Source organism: Phasianus colchicus, chromosome 5 (genome assembly GCF_987193195.1).
Source record: "Phasianus colchicus chromosome 5, bPhaCol1.hap1.1, whole genome shotgun sequence".
Lineage (NCBI taxonomy): Eukaryota > Metazoa > Chordata > Aves > Galliformes > Phasianidae > Phasianus > Phasianus colchicus.
Genome location: NC_143440.1, coordinates 49,258,361 through 49,276,143, shown reverse-complemented (window position 1 = coordinate 49,276,143; position 17,783 = coordinate 49,258,361). Strand labels below are relative to the sequence as shown.

At 46.4% G+C, this 17,783-nt stretch overlaps 1 protein-coding gene across 2 annotated transcripts in view; it reads left to right on the top strand.

Moving 5' to 3' along the window:
• Positions 1-17,783, top strand: part of CCDC85C (coiled-coil domain containing 85C) — a 101,960-nt gene that overhangs the window by 79,503 nt on the left and 4,674 nt on the right. Inside the window, exons 4-5 of one of the 2 annotated variants that reach the window (XM_031593015.2) lie at positions 11,478-11,573; positions 16,903-17,001. In XM_031593015.2, the coding sequence (XP_031448875.1) occupies positions 11,478-11,573; positions 16,903-17,001 (195 nt within the window). Of the gene's footprint in view, positions 1-6,294; positions 6,722-11,477; positions 11,574-16,902; positions 17,002-17,783 lie in introns of those variants that run through there. The other variant, XM_090141595.1, reaches the window with a different exon arrangement.

Below are 17,783 nucleotides of genomic sequence, written 5' to 3'. Positions count from 1 at the left end.
AACTGAAAAGTTTTCATGAACTTTTTCATTACTCCATGAAAAACAGTGTGTGTGTGTGTGTGCGTACAGGCTTCATTTGGGTGAGTGATGGGTGGACACTTGGCATTGGCTCCACACCTGTCAGGCCTGCTCAGGATTTCATCATTGTCACCATCTGTGAAACTGTTTGGGGAAGTTACTTAGTTCATCCCTCAGTGTCACATGAGCATCACTCCGTTTCACCATGGCTCTGACGTACCTCAGTTAATGAAAAAGTTTGTTTTTTCTAATGAATCCTGGATCATGAACACCAGTGTGTGCTCAGGGCATGGAACTGAAAGACTCTCACGACTGCAAGCTATGCACTGTCTGTTCAGCTGACAGTTAATCGTGCAGACAGTGAATCAGAAATTTCCTCTCTAGTTTGTGGCAGGTAAAAACATCCAGTAAAAGTCATGTGGATTAGATAGATTCCAAGGCAAGCAGATTGGGCTTCCTTGCTATTTCCTATCACCAGCAGCCTCTAGACCAGCTCATTCTTGACTTAGTGATGTCCCAGGCATGGGAGCTGAATTGGAGCTACCTGTAAGTGTTGTACTGCTGACGATCTGCTGGCCAGCCTGGTGTCTGGGCGTCAGCAGTGGAAGCAATCCTACTGCATCCTTGGGGAGCTTGTGCTTTCACTGATAGCCTGGGCTATTATCTTGTTTTCAGTGCTTTGGTCCTCTTTGGTGGCTGAAGCGAATTGTTTCACCCATATGACATTCATATGTGTTTCCTTTGTGGCTCAACCATGTGGATGCACAACACTTTGAATGAGCTATTGCACTTTAATCTGATGTGCTTTAGGAAACTGTTGGCTCCATAGGAGTCTCAGATCGGTGGTTGGAGAGCACAGAGAAGGTGAAACTTATCCAGCACAGAGGTTTTCTGGAGTTTTAATAATACCCAGTGGGAGTCAGCGATGTGAAGTTCTGTTTGTTGGCATTGTTTAAGGAGCCTGCATTGCACGTTCATATGGACCCTCCTGTGGTTAGTGAGAGGTAATTGGCATTACTTGTCAGTGCAGCTATGGATCAGGACTGGGATCCTTCTGTGACCATGTGTAGCTTCTTTCATCTCTCCGCGCTTCTGTTTTTCCCTTAAAGGAATTGGGTGGGAAATGACCCACTCCATAATGTGGTTTTGAGGCATTTCTTTATCACTAAACTAAATAGCACTATGCTTCAGGACCCTCCAGAGATACATTCTGAAAGGCAGTATTTAATTTTTGGAGCACTGAGGCATTGCTGGAGAGTTCATCTAATAATTGCTGACTGTTTCTGATGTAGGGAGAATATATGAGGGGGAAAGGAAATTCCCCATCCGCATGAGGCTGTTATTTTGTTACTACTAGTCACATTTCAGCAGCTCATTTGCTGAGGGACAGAATCTCAGTTTCTAGTTTCTGGAGCATTCAGGATCTCTGAAAAGCTAGTAGAAAAGCTAAGGATGAATGATGGGGTTGGGGCATGGCTCAGAATTGCATCCCTGTCTTTTCTTTGATCCTTTTGCTGTCTGTCTCCACTGAGGTGTTGCAGCAGCCTGTGCAAACCTGCAGCCCCTGAACCAGTTCATATTCCTGCTCGCTCCCCTGTGGCCATGCCAGGCACATGTTGGTGCTCAGGGATGTGAGGGCAACCTAAAGGCTACATGTGCTCCTGTGGGTAGAGGTCTTCACTTTGGTAAGCTCATACATCAGCTGCCTGGAGGAACCACTAATCCACACTGGCATGAACCACCAGTAAGAGTGAACCAGCCTGTTGCTGGAAATTGGAACTAGCTTAGCTGATTGAGATTTAAAATGTATTAGTACTGATAATTTGATTATAACAAGACTCCTTCCTTGGGAGGAAATAACTGTAGATTTTTGTAATGGAAACGTTATGTTTATTGAACTAGGGATGCAGGAATGGCCTGTGCTGATAAAGAGTGACACAAGTGACAGCAAACAACTGAGTAAACAGTGAGGGATGTGTGGTTTGCATCAGGACCAGGAGGTCTGTACTGTGATAAGGCCACAGCACAGATGGCTTATCCTTAGAATTGTTCCCTGATAAGGATGGCAGCAAGATTACACCATGGAGGTGCCATTGCACTTCCTTTTGTTCTAAAGGGGTGGCTTAGATAAGGTACCCAAAATGAGGGAAAGAACACAACAGGCAGCAGCTTCCTAGGATTTATGAGGGTGAGTAAGCAAGACTGAGATAAAGATCAGCCCATAACAGCCATTCACTTGTGAAGCTTGTAAAATATCTGTCCAAAAAACCAGTTCTCTGCCATCAATGGGGAGGAATGCCAGAGCTGTCATTAAGACAGCTGGTGTCCCTTGTCCTCTGTGTCACACAGTGACCCTGAGCATGCACCTCTTGATGAGGGAGCGTGAGTTTGTAGTTGTGTGCCGCTCATGGCATTTGTCTCCAGTGACTGTTTCTTTCAAAAAACAAAACCCAGATCTGAGACTGAGCTCAGGCTGCACAGCAGCTTTCTGCTCACCTCTGCTCCTCCTGTTTGTTGGACTAATTCCCTTAATTTCCACCACACTGTCACTACTAGCCATGTTTGTACTTTGCAAAGGTGCTTGTGAAGCGAGTATTCCATTTACCATATGGCACGTACGTTGAAATAAAAACAAACCCAAATATTGATGGTGTGGAGGTGTAAGGAGAAGCCATTGGATGAGGTGGAAGTGGAAGACAAAGGCTCTTTGGCTGGTGTGCTGGCTGCCTGCTGAGCCTGTGGTACGTGGCTTAGTGGGCATGGTAATGATGTGTTGATGTTTGGACTAGATGATCTTAGAAGTATTTCTAACGTTAATGATTCTATGATTCTGTTATTTGGTAGAGGCAGCAAGGGGCACACAGTGGCTAAACTGGACCCCTTCTGACAGCCCTGTATTCTTCTAGCTGGAACAGTGATGGGCTCAGTTCTCTGATGCACAGGTTGGGGCAGAGGATCAGTGACAACATGATTCAGTTTCTCTCCTCCACTCCCTGCAGAGAAAATAGCACATTTATCCTGCACAAGCCTTGAATCGGTGGAAATGCAGCTGTGGCCCAAGCCTGGTGCTGGTGGAGGGCACCAAAAGCAACGCTGCTTGTCCCTGCTGGAGCCTGTGTGGGAGTAAATCCATTCATCTCTGGGAGCAACACCAGACTGGCTCCTTAAAGCTGACTTTGCTTTTAAAACCAAGACTGAGATAGCTGAAGATGACAGTTCCTGTCATGCGAGGGCTGGTTTCCAGGAGCAGCACCCAGAGGAACCCTATGAGCCTCATGGCTCCCACTGGTGTGTGCTGGGCACATCCTGCTGGGGCCATTGTTTGCCTTTCTGTGGCCAGGCTGCCTTTGTAGACAGGGGAAACAATGGCAGAGGGCAACTTCCTGCTGCTGCACCAGTACCTTGGAGTAGACAAAGGCAGAGATTCATGGTAGCCATTGTGCCACTGCAACAATAGCAGTGGTGGAAGGGAAAATGAAATGAAAGGTTTGTGGGGAGAGCGGCAGAATTTGCAGCCCGAGGAGGGCTATTGTGAAACTTCAGAGTGTATAGTGAGAGGCTGAGAACAAGCCAATGCATTTTTAAAGGCCCTTCATCAGCTGCTATTCTGGTGCACCTGAGCAGCATGTGGCTTTTTCTCTACAGCAGCCAACCAGCACAGAGTTAGACAATGTCAAAGTTTGGGGGTTTGATGAGGAAAAGAGGCACTAACAGTCTGTATTCGTCATCCACTGTTACAGGTAACCACAGAAGATGGGAAAAACTCATGTTTTGATGATCTGCTGTAGATCAGCACATTCATTACCGCATCTGTTAGTGTGGAGCCAGCAGTGGGTCTGAGATAAATATTGTAGCCTGCAGACCCTCACTTCCCCCAGACTTCAGAGAGAGCTGCTTCACCAGCAGTGGCAGAGCAGCCACATGAGGTGCAGCCCTGGTGGGGTGCTACATGGCCATGGGGGACAACAGGCATCTGATGTGTGCTGTCCTGTGCCCACCTGAACCTTTTCAGCAGGGCCACCCCAAACCAGGTGTTCTTCAGAACCAGGAATGTCTTAATATTATTCAGTTTTTCCTTCTGCAATGGAATGGGCTTCATGTTTCTTTACTAAAATAGCTAGCACCTCTCCAAATACTCATGCTAATAGTGCCCCTGTGAGTCAGCTGCAGTTAGTGCACTTTGTCCATGGGTACAGCAGGGATACTTCTGTCTGTAGCATTTTTGTTTGTTTGTATCAGGGAGTTACAGCTGAAACCACTCTGAATCTGACTTGTCGGTAATAGATACCTGGCTGGGGGGGGCAGCTGAAGCTGGCAGTGAGGCTTTCTGGTGTCATGCACTGCTTGCAGCTCTGCAGCAAACCTCTTGCAAACCCAAAGGGCAGCAACTGAGTTCTTTTTCTGCTCTTGGAGGAAGTTGTCCCAGCAGCTTAGATGCACTGAAGTTTCCTGGGCCTGGAGCTGTGCTCCACCATTAGCATTTCCTTTCCAGTTTGTAGATGAGACCCACTTGTAAACAATGTCCTGACTTTGTTTATTGTGATAGTCACTGGAAGCCTTCCTTCCCTTGCATGCCCCAGCACAGCCCATGCAGGGAGAACAGCTCTTCTGTTGTCTAGTGTCCTCAATGTTCTGCTCAGAAATCAGCAGAACAGTGAAGTTGTTTCTCTGTTAATCAAAAGAGCATTGGGTTAGCACATTGGGTTACCCAGGTGGATTCCCGTGAACGTGTTGCCTGATGACATGGCTGAACTGGGCAGACAGTGTCCTGTGCTGTGTGGTGCCAAGGATTAATTCATGGATTTGAATAACTGCATGACCAGATGCTCTCTATGATTAAAGGGAGCAAATGAAGTAATGCCAAAGGAGATTAGCCATTGCAATAGCGTCCCTCCATGTGATAGGAAGGATGCTAGGCAGAGCACTAGTGGCTCCTGCCCTCACCCCTGTCAGTAGCCAGAATGGTGCTATGCTAGGGAGCTGGTGTCTTTCCGTGCAGCATCCTGCTTGTTTCTTTTCATGTGACTGGCAGCAGGATGTCACAATGGATCATCTGCCACCAGGTGCACTGGGCATTCAGCACATGTGAGTGCTCCTGGGCTGTGGAGAGGGTGTCCCATGCTCAGGTAACAGAGACGGGGCTTTGAAGGAAAATACCACTCTGGAGTGAGGTCATGCCTTGGAGCCGGAAGGCATGCTCACTTTGTTGGAGCTCTTAGCCCCTCTGCAGCATCACAGTTGATGAAGGGATGTGCGGCCCCAGAGCATCACATGCCCTGGGCTGGAGCTGGACGTGAAGACTTCCCATATTCTGCTAGGCTCTGCCTGCTGCTTCCAACATGCCTGTGGGCACATTGCTACACTGGCTTGTCCCTCAACAGTTCCCAATTTACAGAGCAGTGTCGACACCTTGATTTATGTACAACACCTGGATGGTGATGAGTGCTAAAGAAGGGCCCAAACTTAATTCAAAGCTGTTTAAGTAGGCTGCGAACAAAACCACTGTGAGATAAATCTTCATGCCTGGGAATTTTATTGTGAGTTATCTGGCAGTGCCTGCCTATAATGTAATTCTCCTTGTTCTGTCTCGGCAATAAAAACTTCTGATATGATTCCATTTAGCTGTAATGTTGTCTGAGATATGCCATTAGAACACTGTGGCGCGTGTAATCAAATTTGAACCCTAAATGTCTGCTTGTTTTTTGAAATCATAGACAAAAATTAATAGAAAGCAAGAAGAAGATGCAAGGTTCAGAAGCATTTAGTGTTTGCTCGCATGCCACACTTTGCTCTGAAGCATTCTCAGTGTATGGGCTGTGCCTGCTGGTGAAGCAAAATCAGCATGCTGTTTTCCTCTGGGTTTTGAAATTTAGCTCCCTTTTCACAGTCTTTCTGCAGATCAGGAATAGCTCTCTTGGAGCTGAGGTAGGAAAGGATGTCATTAAAACATAGAATGTCATTGAGGAGAAGGAGATTGAAAACTGATGTCAGGACCAAGGTCTTGTGCTTTTTCCAATCTCTGGAGGAATCAAGAAGAAATTGTTTATCGCAATTTCGCTGTTCTTTTTTGAGATTTCTAACTGACAACCCATAAAAGAACAGACACCTGCCATCACCAGTTAGGCTTTTTTCTTCTTGGATTCCAGAGTATTCTCTCTATTATAAGAAATGTACGTATTTTAAGCCTTATTTTGCCTCTGTGGATGTGTGTCATTATTAGGAATTCCCAGTGTGCACTTTTACAGTCTTATTAATTCTGTTCCTCCAAACACGCAGGAATGGAATATTGACCACAGTGCTTTTCAGTATCTGAACTGGACCACATCCCATGCAACTAGCCAGCAAGGACTCATTAGGCAGCTTGGTCTTAGGCACCAGCAATGCCATCACGGCTCGATATGCAGTAGCAGATGCTTTCAGCAGCTGCATTTACGGCCTCAGCTCTTCATTTTTTGTTGTCTGATTAAAAAGGATCTTTGGCAGTATTTGTTGCCTTTGAATTTTCTTTCTCGCACCAGCACTATTACTTCACTGATCCTCTTTGCGTTTTGGACAGGGGCAGTACTTTGGGGCTGCTTTTATTCAGTTTGTTTTCTGCTGTAGATTTGAGGCTGCCACCAGGTCATGCACAATTCGTCGCAGGTAGAGAAAGAGAGGATTTATCTCATGTGCAAAGCATACTCCCTCAAGGGTCCTCTGACACAGGAGGCTGCAGAGTTCCTTTTCTCTTTTCTTAGTCTAGACAGCTGAACTGTGCATCTCTTTACAGACATCAAGCTTGAATCATAAGCCTTGCAGGCAGTGCTCCAGTGAAAATTTTCTGAGGGAGTCTCAAACAGAATTGGGCTTTTTTAGTGATTTGGACACATACAGTATAAAGCTGTAATGTAATGAGCTCTGGCAAGTGCATTGGTCCTATCACAGATGCCAGCAAATGTCTTGTGCTGGTCTGCTTGAAATGGAGGAGTAGGTGAGGGCTAAAAGGGAGATGCGTTCAGTGATGCTTTAGTACTGCTCTATATGTAGGGATGGCAGAGGAGGAGCTCTTGTCATAGTTTTCCCACCGGAAAGAGGCTGGATTCTTGGGTACTCGGGATGTTTCTCCCATGAGATGGGTGGGAGAGCCTGTCCAGGAGTCTTGTATGACCCTGCAGTCCCAACAGCAGGGACAAGGTTGTATTCAGGTAGATCACAAGCAGTTTGACAGGTTTTCTTTCCCTGGGATTAGCAATGAGTTCTTTTGCTTGTTGAAGACTTGGAGAAGGGCCTCTAGCTCTTAAGAGGAACAGTGGCCAACAAACACTGTGCTTAGCAAAGATATTTCTTCCAAGGAACTCCGTGATGCAACCACTCTTGAGGTTGGCATTCTCCCTGCTGGGCAGCCCTTTTGTTTTGATAACATTAACTGTGGCTTTGGTAGAAACAGACATGCAATGTAATTCTACTCAGGTGACCATTGGAAGCCACAGTGTAGGTGTAGAGTAGTTTTCTTTCTATGTTACAAGTTCCTTGTATAACTGGTGAGTTAGATGAGCTAACTAGTCTTGTCTCTGTTGCCATAAGCCTGGCAACATTTTCATTACTTTTGAACTTATTAATTAGCACCATTAATTTACAAAATTATGTGACATGTTGGCCACATGATGGAAGATGAACAGTGAACTGTCCCTGAGCTATTGAATGTTGTGAAAACCTAGCAAGTGGAAAGGCTGTGTAAGACAGGGACTGCATGTCTAACAGAACAGGACAGAGAGAAGAAATTGAAAATGATGCATACCCCCAAACCCTCTGTATTACTTTTTGCCTATATGGACAATTTTTGCTTCTTAGGATGTAACCAGATTAACCTTGCTATTATTGCCCATCAGGATGCTGAGTCAGTTGTGTTCCCATGGCTTTGATAACGTCAGCTTTAAGGAACAGGAAGGGTATAGATTTCTGCGGTGATGGAAGTCCTCAGAGTAGCTGAAGTCGAGTGCAACCATGGTGATTCTTACCTACATTTTCTAAATGTGTCTGTTTTAGACATGAGGAATCTCTTCCATCAGTGTGATTTCAGCTACTGCCTTAATGCTTACTTCCTGAGACTTCCTCCTCCATCCTGCTCTCATGCCCTCCATCCAGTCTCCTATCTCTGATTCTCCCTCCCTTGCATTTCATCTCAACTGTTTTCCTGCTGGGTAAAATGCACGTCCTCCTTTTTCTTCCTGTTCCCTCCCTTCTCTCCCACTGCTGGCAGTTTTCCAGTTCAGCAACCTTGACCTTATCTCCAATTCCTTCCATTTCCTCCCCTCCAGCTAACACTGTTGGTGAACTCTGCTCGTTTTCTTGTCCTCCATCCGCCAAAGGCTGGCCATGCATCCTGCCGGGTATGTTGTCATTTCTTTCCTTGCTTACCACAGCTCCTCTCTTTTCTGGCCTCCTTCGTGTTTGTCCCAGTGCAGGGAGCTGATAGGAATTTGGCTAAAACTTTTTTTTGTGAACCACACTGAAATCAGTGGGAATTAAGCACCTAAACACCTTTATAACGACTCTTATGTCTGGGAAGAGCTTTCTGTGAGGGTACAGCTACACAACAAAACTTCAGTGTAATGATAAATGTTAAGGTATCCGTAGTGGTGTGGAGTATTTCCTGGTAGCATGTGGATATTTCTACTCAGTGCATCTTACAGCTGCAGAGGGCAGAGATATTGGTGAGGTCCTTGTTCACTCCTCTCTGTTTTTTGTGTGCATGTTTGGCTTTTGATAGAAATGGACTCTCATTTCAGCAGTGGGAATGTCCCTGTGGCTTGCAGCATAGCAGGCCTGCATCGTGGTTTTTCTCTGTACTCTCTCATGCAAGTCTCTGTCACTGCATGCAGCAATTTCGATGTCCATTTTAGTTGACAGGCTTTTCTTCTGGCTTCCAAACTAAAGATGAAGAATCATGCCTGCTATACAAATAGTGTTATCTTGTACTAAGACTCCAACACCAAGGATTGGGCATTCCTCCATTGTTGCATCCCACGCTCTTTAAGATTAATCTTCTCTTCTTCAGTTAAATTCTCTACTTGAATTCAGGTGGAGCTCAGCTGATTGCATTTGCCAAATTTCAGCCACTCCAATCCAAAGAGCACCAACCCGTTGAGCATCTTTGTGTGATCCAATCTATTCAACACATTACTGTGCTTGCAGGATTGCTTTTATCATGTCAGTATGGTAATCAGCGAAGTATGATCAAACTCTTTAGAAAGCATTTCTCTCTAATCATTCTGCTTTCATTTGTATTCTGTAATAATTTTGAGAGTGATTATGATCACGGAGATGCTTTGTAGCTCATTAGTGACTTCATTTCTGTGAGGAGAAGCTGCCGCTGCCTGTCATACAGGGGACCTTGTGTTCTGCTCTGGTTTTGTCACAAAAAATGTATTTACAGTGTTGTTAGATGGTCTATCCAGATGAATTTCTTTTACTTTTTCTGGTTACTTTCAACTTAGGACAAATTCTGGTTGTTGGACCAATTGGTATTTCCTGTGTTGCTTCTAAAAGGGGCTGTGGAGAAAAATCTTTATCAAGTATGATTCATGGCCACAAACTCCCAGATTTTCTGCTTTCAGTTGTGATCTTGGTCATTAATGGGAGGAAGACAGCTTTCACTCTGAGGTCAGAGGAGTTATGCAAGTATCGATGCCTGTGACCTCTGTGGGAGGCTGACTCTGCATTTACCAGCTCTGAGGGAAATATGCAGCTTTAAGGAACAGTTGTAACCTTGCTGGACTCTGCCCCTGGTGCTTTCTCCCCAGGCTCTGCCTTTCTGTGTGACTTTTGGGGCTGGCTGGCCAGATGCTGAGGATGTGTCCCCAGGTGGCCATAGAGCTGCAGTGAGCTGTGTCCCTCTGCCAGCAAGCATCTGGCCTGGGAGTGTCCCGTGGTTGCCATGCTTCATCAGTCTGTTAAATCTCCTTGGAGAGTTACTGAGGAGTTACTAAGTCTGATCTTCCCTTTTCTGAGATGCCTGCTTCTTGGAAGGAAGGTGTTGTGTCACCAACAGCTCAGGTCATGAAGGTCAGTATTTTGGGTAAGCGGCTGTTGGTTTATGCCTAAGACCAGTGGCTTGAAAGGCTCCATGCCCTTCCTGATGTTCCTGTCTGTGACCTAATGGACTGGTCCATCGTTTTCCTAATGTAAACTGTTTGGAAGCGTGAGATGTGACAAAGTGCCCCTCCTTGGGTCCTCCTTTCTGGCACGGCTCGCTTGCTAGCCTTGGCTTGGAAGGCGAAGTGGTGATGTGAAGCGTAAAACACACTGTGTGGAAAAGATGATAATGGAGTGCCTCATGTATTGCATGCAAAAGCATTCCTGCCATGGTGCTACATACTGCTCTGCCATCCTAATTTGCTTTCACAGGCTTCAGTATAATCATTCTTTGTATTTTGTAACGGATGTGAAGACTAAATATGAGTTTGGTCAATGGTTTCATTCTTGATTTCTTCCAGTGCTATAAAGCAAATACAAAATATTAGCGACAGGCAGGGTACATCTCATTCTCATTATGTTTCATACAATCCAAGATGGATGTCTTTATCAAAAGTGCTTACGAGGCTGTTTGAGCAGGAGAAATCTTTTGTAAAATGTTATTTTGGGATCTTTCCCAATGGGATCCTTCGTGCAAGAGAACTGGCCAGCTTTTTGGAAACAAACGCAGCCAACATTAGCTTTGGACATCTGCTTGTTTTAAGGTTGCCTTCACAATTTTCTCTGTAGCTGGAGATTGGTACTTGGTGTCTATGTGAAAGCATTGCCAAAAAAGCAATGATGTTCTGCCAACTGTTTCTTTCATGTGTAGAGCTTCTTAGAAATGACCTCTTTATTCTGAAGATCTTTGCGTTGCTCCCTTGGATAAGAACCATTTGATTGTATCCTTACACAGAGTTATCTGAAATGAGCAAAACATGTTTTCTGAACCAATTTAGATTTAAACCTGGGTGATCTCCTGTCTGAGTAGACTTAGTGATGGCAGGCTTAAATGGCACCAGATAAAATCATTTTGGGGGGCACAGTGGTATATTCATCTTTGCAGGTGGCTGAAGAAGACTGAATTTTAGATGGCTGTACAGTCAATAGGTGTACAAAGGTTAGACTTAGTAAGATTATCGTGATGGAAAGATAATAAATGGAAATGCTCACCAGTGTCGTAAGCTCACAGTAAACTCCACAAGGACTGATCTTCATCCTTCCTCTGTGGCAGTCAACATGTAAGTGGGATCTAGGAGAGGTGGAGCCAGGCTCCACCCCTTCCTGCTAGCACAGGTGAATTGCCTTCATGTGTGCTCCCAGGGCTGACTCATTGCTTGCTTCAGGTGGTCGATCAGGTGTTCAGGCCGTGATCAACAGTTCCCATACAATGGCTAACGGATATTTTCTTCCTCTTTGACAAAATAACCCAAAAGGAATTAAAACATCTCTTCTTCTTCAAACAGGGACCAACTCGCATGACAGCTGATCTTGCTTCATCTCCTGCAGCAGGATATGTCCCTGTTGGTCAGAAACCAGAGGCTGTTGTGCATGCCATGAAGGTAAGGATGCCCATAGTCTCCACACCGCTGTGCACCATGCAGTGTAATGCAATGCAACTAACCCCAAACTGGCAGAACTCATGGGAACATGACAATTGGAAGTGGAAAGTTAGTGTTCAGGCAGGTGATCAGTAACCAGGATCTGTATCATGAGTTGTAATAATTGCTTCAAATACTTGGAGTACAGCAAGATCATGTGACTATGTGGGTTGGAGACCTTCAATGAAAGCTACCACTGCTGGAGGTGTTGAGAGAAGGGTGTCTAAAATCATCAGGGTTTAAAAAATACATTGTGAAGTTTTTACTGCTTCCCAGAGGAGCTACAGGAATGTCTGTTCAATTGCCTCAATGTATATTTCCTGTGTTTTCTTAGTAAGTTCCTTCTTGCTTATATATCTGCTAAACTGATGCCTAGCAGAACATTGCAATCTCATACAGTACCTTCATTTCTGTCTGTTGTAGGGGTTATGGAACCAAATTTCCAAGTAAGGGCAAGAAACATAAATGGTTTTTAAGGTGTGGTTTGATAAGCTTATGGAAACTTAGTAAGGAAGATTCTTGGAAACTGGAAATTGATTCTGGCACAATGTTGCATGTGAAGGGTTTGAAAGGAAGTTGGATGCCTGGTTGTTTGCCCATATTATTGTTATTACTATTCCTCTGCTTCAGGGTTTTGTTGATCACAAGGAAGGGCTGCAAGAAGTTCTCCTCTGAGATTTTGTAATTTGGCTGGTGGGGTATGTTTGTCAAAACCCTAGGAACTGCCTCAGCTGGGGACAGAAAGCAGGTGGCCCAGCCATCACATCTCACAGGGCATAATGTGAAGTGTCCTGCTCACACACTTCGGGTTAAAAATATTCTCAGATTTGAAGTGAGGAGGAAATTCTCCTCTAAGTCAGTGGCAGCAAGGAGAGAGGAGGTTTTTATTTTTCCTTCCTGTAGCCTATGTCCAAAAGATCAGCTGCACATCGAAGGGACTGAGGAAACCGATTGTGGTCTCTACCTCCCTTCCCCCTACTTCATATGACACAATAAAATCGAGGCTGTTGGTCTCTGATCATGGATCTTAAACTGTGTGGAAGATAATGTGTTTTGGCCGCAACATGCTGCACCAGATGGAGTTGGTCTTATTTGCACCCTGAAGAACTGGGAACATTTTCAGTGCCAGCCCCTGCATGTGGGAAATGGGATACAGCTACCAGCCTAGACCCTGTCCGTGGTACAGCTCATGACCTTTGCATTTTGTCTATACAACACTGAATACTGGAGAAGCTCTATTCAGTTGTGTGATGTCCCCTAGGCTGCTTTTTTTTTTTTTTTTCCTGCAGCTGAGCCACTCTGTGGATGAAATGTTGTCTACAATTTAGAATAAGTTCTTCTTGAGCATCTTTTGGAGTTTTCTTTATTTTTGCTTCTGAGATAGTTTTTGCTTATTTGCACCTGCTAAATACGGAGCACGATGACAGGTTGGCACTCCTAACAGCTGTTTTAGCTAACAGGAATAAAAGGTACATATGCTACATCTCAGTATCTCACTGAACATCAAAGCACTTTTCTTAGGCATTGAACAAACCTGCTAAAGACGTGGGGAGATGTGGAGGAGACAAATGTGAGAAAACAATGTTTAGCCTATAATTCACTTCCCCCGGGCTCTCTGCAGTGGGCACTGAGCCACCGAGCAGACAATTCTTGTTCCCACTGATGCTGAGGGAGGGAGGATTTGGCCCTGCCAAAACCAGAGAAGAGGCCTAGTAGGATGCACAGACTTTTCACTTGCTGAAACAGAACTCTGCACTATCCCAGCGCTTTGTCCATGTGACTTATAGATCTATAAAATCAGCGAGGCTTGCACTGTTAGGAAAGCATTCCTTAATATCAGAGCCTTCAAAGCCTCTTTCAGAGCCTTACTGCAGTCATGCAGACTCTGGTGGGTTTTGTTTGTTTTTAAATATGCAGTGTGTGGTCCTGTGAGGGCTGCACACTGACGCAGAAGGGAGGGGATGTGGTGGACTGGGTGACTCTGAGGTGACAACGTCTTGGTCACAGACATCAGTGCAGTCACAAAAGAGAACTAAATATACCTGAGGTGTTCCTCACAGTTTACATAGTGACACAGAGGCAGCAAGATGAGGCAGCGTGCTCACTGGAAGCAAAGTGCAGCACGTCTGTAGCGTGTTGGTGAATATGTTGAAGAGGTTGTCTTCAGGAGGTGCTGTCCTCAGGCAGACGAACAGTGCTAGGAATCAGGGAGTGTTGCCTGTCTTTGGCGCATCCCCTGCACAAGAGTCACCACTTGCCTTCAACTGAGAGCAGCTCAGGAGATAATGTAGTACTGAGGCATCTGTGAAGGGCTGTGTGCTGAAGTGAAGCTCAGTGAAGAACAAAATTCTGGGAATGGTGTGAGCCTGGGGTACGCTTGTCTTTTTGCTGTGGGTTCCTGGGTTCAAACATGGCAGAAATCAGAGGAAGATATAATCAAATCCATTCTTTGAATGGCAGCTGATGCTTTTAGCTGAGCCAGAGACAACCTATGTGAAGGCCCAGATGTGGTCTCTAGCAGCGTAACCTGAGAAACATTGACCTGGGTCTTCCTAAGCAGCTGATGTGGCGCCAGGCAGGATTCAAAGATGGATCGAGCTAGGTCAGCACTCATAGGCCTGTCCTTCTTCAGGAGCAGACTGTGCTCTTTGGAGTGCATTGCTTCCCAGCCTGTCTCTCTGGGATAGGCATCTGAGTGTTAACCTCCTGTTCTGGGCTTTGCAAACCCAAGATGCTGACACATCTTGACAAAACACCTGTCAGAAGCAGGCTTGTGTCTGTTGTGAGGGATGGTTTCCAGCGTAAATGAGACATTTCCACTGGAGTAAATGGGCTGCACCACCCCTTCACACCTCACGGCCTGGGGAATGCAATTTTATTTTAAATGGAAGCCGTAGAAAAACAGTTTATTTTTGTCCTCTGAGACTCCTCTGCCTGCAAGATTGATGGCTGGTGGAAGCGGGCGCTGGAGCTGATGTGATCTTTAACTGTGGTGAACGACGGCTGTCCTTGACACTTGCCCTGCAGCCACGGGCAGTGCTGAGCTGCAGACAGTTTCGCAGCACAGCGTCAGGGGCACGCTGACTCCAGATGAGCAGGTTCGATGTGCCAGTCCAGCCAGATCAATAATTAATTCCCTCCTCTTTAGCAAAAAAAAAAAAAAAAAAAAAAGCCGCTCTCTCTGTGAGTACAGACATACATGCTTTTAACATCTCTTTCGCCCTTCCTCTCTCCTTAAAAAGGATGCGGCTGTTCCTCATTTGTGTAAAGGTGGGAACTGGGCCTGTTGGTTGAATGAGCTGGTGAATTTTGGAAGTAGGTTAAGGGCCCGAGGAGAATGACCTATTTTTGTATGTATCACAGTTGGAGTGCAGCAGGATTGCTGTGCTGAACCAGACCAGGAGATAATCTGCTCTCGGATCCCATTCTGTAGAGCAGCCAGTGCTGTGCACCTCAGCAAGGAAACTGTCCTCACACGGTGTCTGCAGGTCCCTGGGAGCTTCAGGAATATTCCTGCACACAGATTCAGCTGCGGTAGAGCGTGGTGTGTGTGGGTGTTTGATGGGGAGGAAGAGACCACGAGCTGTGTGGTGATTTCAGGCTCTTCCCACCCACTGAGGTGGCTGCAGTGTAAGGTATGTAGGTCAGCGCAGATGCACCCGCAGAGCCCCTGCACTGCACCAGGCCTGGCTCGTGCAGAGCTGCCTGAGTGTGGGCAGAGCTCCGGGCTGCCGGAGGGCTCTGGGCTGCCCCACCAGTGTATCTGTGGGTCAGAGTGCAGCTGCAGGCTGCCCATAGTCCTTGCCAGCCAGCCCGGGTGATGTCTGCAGGGCCCACAGACATTGGCACTGGGCTGTGAGGCCTGGGGTGTCCATGCTAGAGGCAGAACAAGGAAACCTGGTTCTCTGCAAGCCTGGGAGGTGCTAACAGAGCTGATGGAGCTGGCAGGCCACTAAGCCTCCTCACACACTCTGGCTGCTGTGACCTGTGCTTGCTTTCCAATATCCAGGGAGCCATGACCACATCTCCTTTAAGCCTTGAGCTGTCTGGGTCAGCCTGGCTGCCCTACAGAGCCCAGTGAGTGCCTTTGGGGGCTCCAAGTGGAGCTGCAGTGGCAGGCAGCCCTGGTAGCTGCCTATCAGAAGCACTCTGGAAGATCTCAGATCCTCCCCCACACACTCTTTCATGCTGTTGCTGTGCTTTTGCAGCCACATTTCCTGTTTTTGCAGTGCTTTCCTCCTGATACTATTGTGGGAAAAGCCCCGTAATCACAAGCAGGATGGAAAGGAAAGCTGGTTCCTCACTCCTACAAAGCTGCTGGTGGCAGGGTGCTATAGGCACTTCCGTGCCCACCTCTGTGGGCATATTCCTTGTTCATTTCTTGCTGATTAGTGCCAGCAGGTTTTATCCTGTTGCTGTGGTTGCAGTCCTGGGTGTGGGGACATGTGGAGAGGATGCACTGTGGTTGTAGTCCTGTGTTGGGAAAAGCACCTTCAGGGGAGAGCAGTGAGCATACAGACCTGGGATGCTGCTTTCCCCTTGTTTCCATCCCCTGTTCATTCTGGCTGGATCTGGCTCAAAGAGGCAGTGAATGAGAGCTGCACATCATGTCAGGATCTCTGGGCACCAAGTCTCAGTGATAATAGCCGGCTTCTGCGTGCTGTCACCATGGGTCTCTGAGGGGTTCCCTGGAGAAACTAAATGGATTAAAAACAATTTTCAGCCAAAAGTGAGTAAAATTGACTCAGTGTGTTTAAGATCTGAAAGTTCATGGTTGGTTGGAGATGCATCAGCTGAATGGTGTGCAGTGCTCTGTTATTCAGTGGCACAAACCTCTGCCTTTCACATGGTTAAACTGTTAGACCTAAAAACTGTGGGCTGACCATGGTTGCCCCACATCTGAGATAAATGGAAAGGAGTGGACAAGCTCTGCTCCTGCAGAAGGGGAGCATGGGGAAGCATGCTTTGCTGGAGGCCGTGTGGTGCCTGGGGCTGTGGTGTCAGCCATATGAGGCAGGCAGTGGGATACAAGCGAGCTGTCAGGGCAGAAAGGGAGAGAATGGGGATCCTCAGCATGGTTTCACTCTCATCTTTGAGTCTCAAGGTTTTATGAATTTTGCTAATTTAAATATTCATACATGATGTTACTCTGGTTACTCTGCTGGAGCAAGAGCTTGGACCAGATGACCTCTAGACGTACCTTCCTGCCTTAACCCTTCTGTGATTCTGACACTCAGCATTGTATTTATTATTTGTGGAACACAACACTTTTGTAATATTTTTTTTCTAGGTCCTCGAGGTCCATGAAAATTTGGATAGGCAAATGCAGGACAACTATGAAGAAGACCTGAGTGAAAAGGAGAAGGCGATTGTTCGTGAAATGTGTAATGTAAGAATGATCTCAGTAATTCTAGCACTATCTTTTGTGTTCTTTTGTTGTAAGCACGGAGGATTGCTGGTCTGCATACAAACCCAGTTTGATACGAGAGCCAAAGGCACTAGGGGAGGGTTGGGCTCTGCTGTTGCCTGCTTTGGGTGTCAGTAACCTGAACGCCTCATTCATGGCACCAAGCAGTCACTACTCAGCAGATACTTCCCTCCTCTGCTGCCTTAAAGGCAGTGGCTTTCTGGCTAACCACAAGCCCTGCAAAGGGCTCTCCCTGGTTATGAGAGTCCTGTTTACAGCTTACTTCAACTGTGCCTGTAGGGACTCCATTTGGGCTGAGCAGCATTTGGTTGCTGTGTTCAAAGCCGTACAGCTTGAATGGCTTTGAGCCTAAACCATAAGATGTGACATCAGAGGGAGAGTCGTCTTGTTTGAAAGCACTGAGCAGCATTACGATGTGTGGGGTTCTTTTAGCACCACTAACCAGTTTGGCAACCACAGTGTAAACTGAGCTTAGCCCATACTGTACAGGGAGCATTCATCCCAAAAGCCTGCTTTCTGTGTCTGCTGCTGGGCCACTACCTCTGGCTTCAAAGCACCTTGGCTGTGTTTTGGCTTTGAACAAAGTGGTTTGGATTTCTGCAGGAGCAGGGCTCCAACTGCACGTTGTGTGCAGAAGGGGATTTGCAGTTTGACAGTAGCAGCAGCTCCCGCAGCAGGGAGGGGAATGCTCATGGAGCCTTCTCTTTTAGAAGTCCGTGCTGGAGGTCAGCCCAAGTGGCACC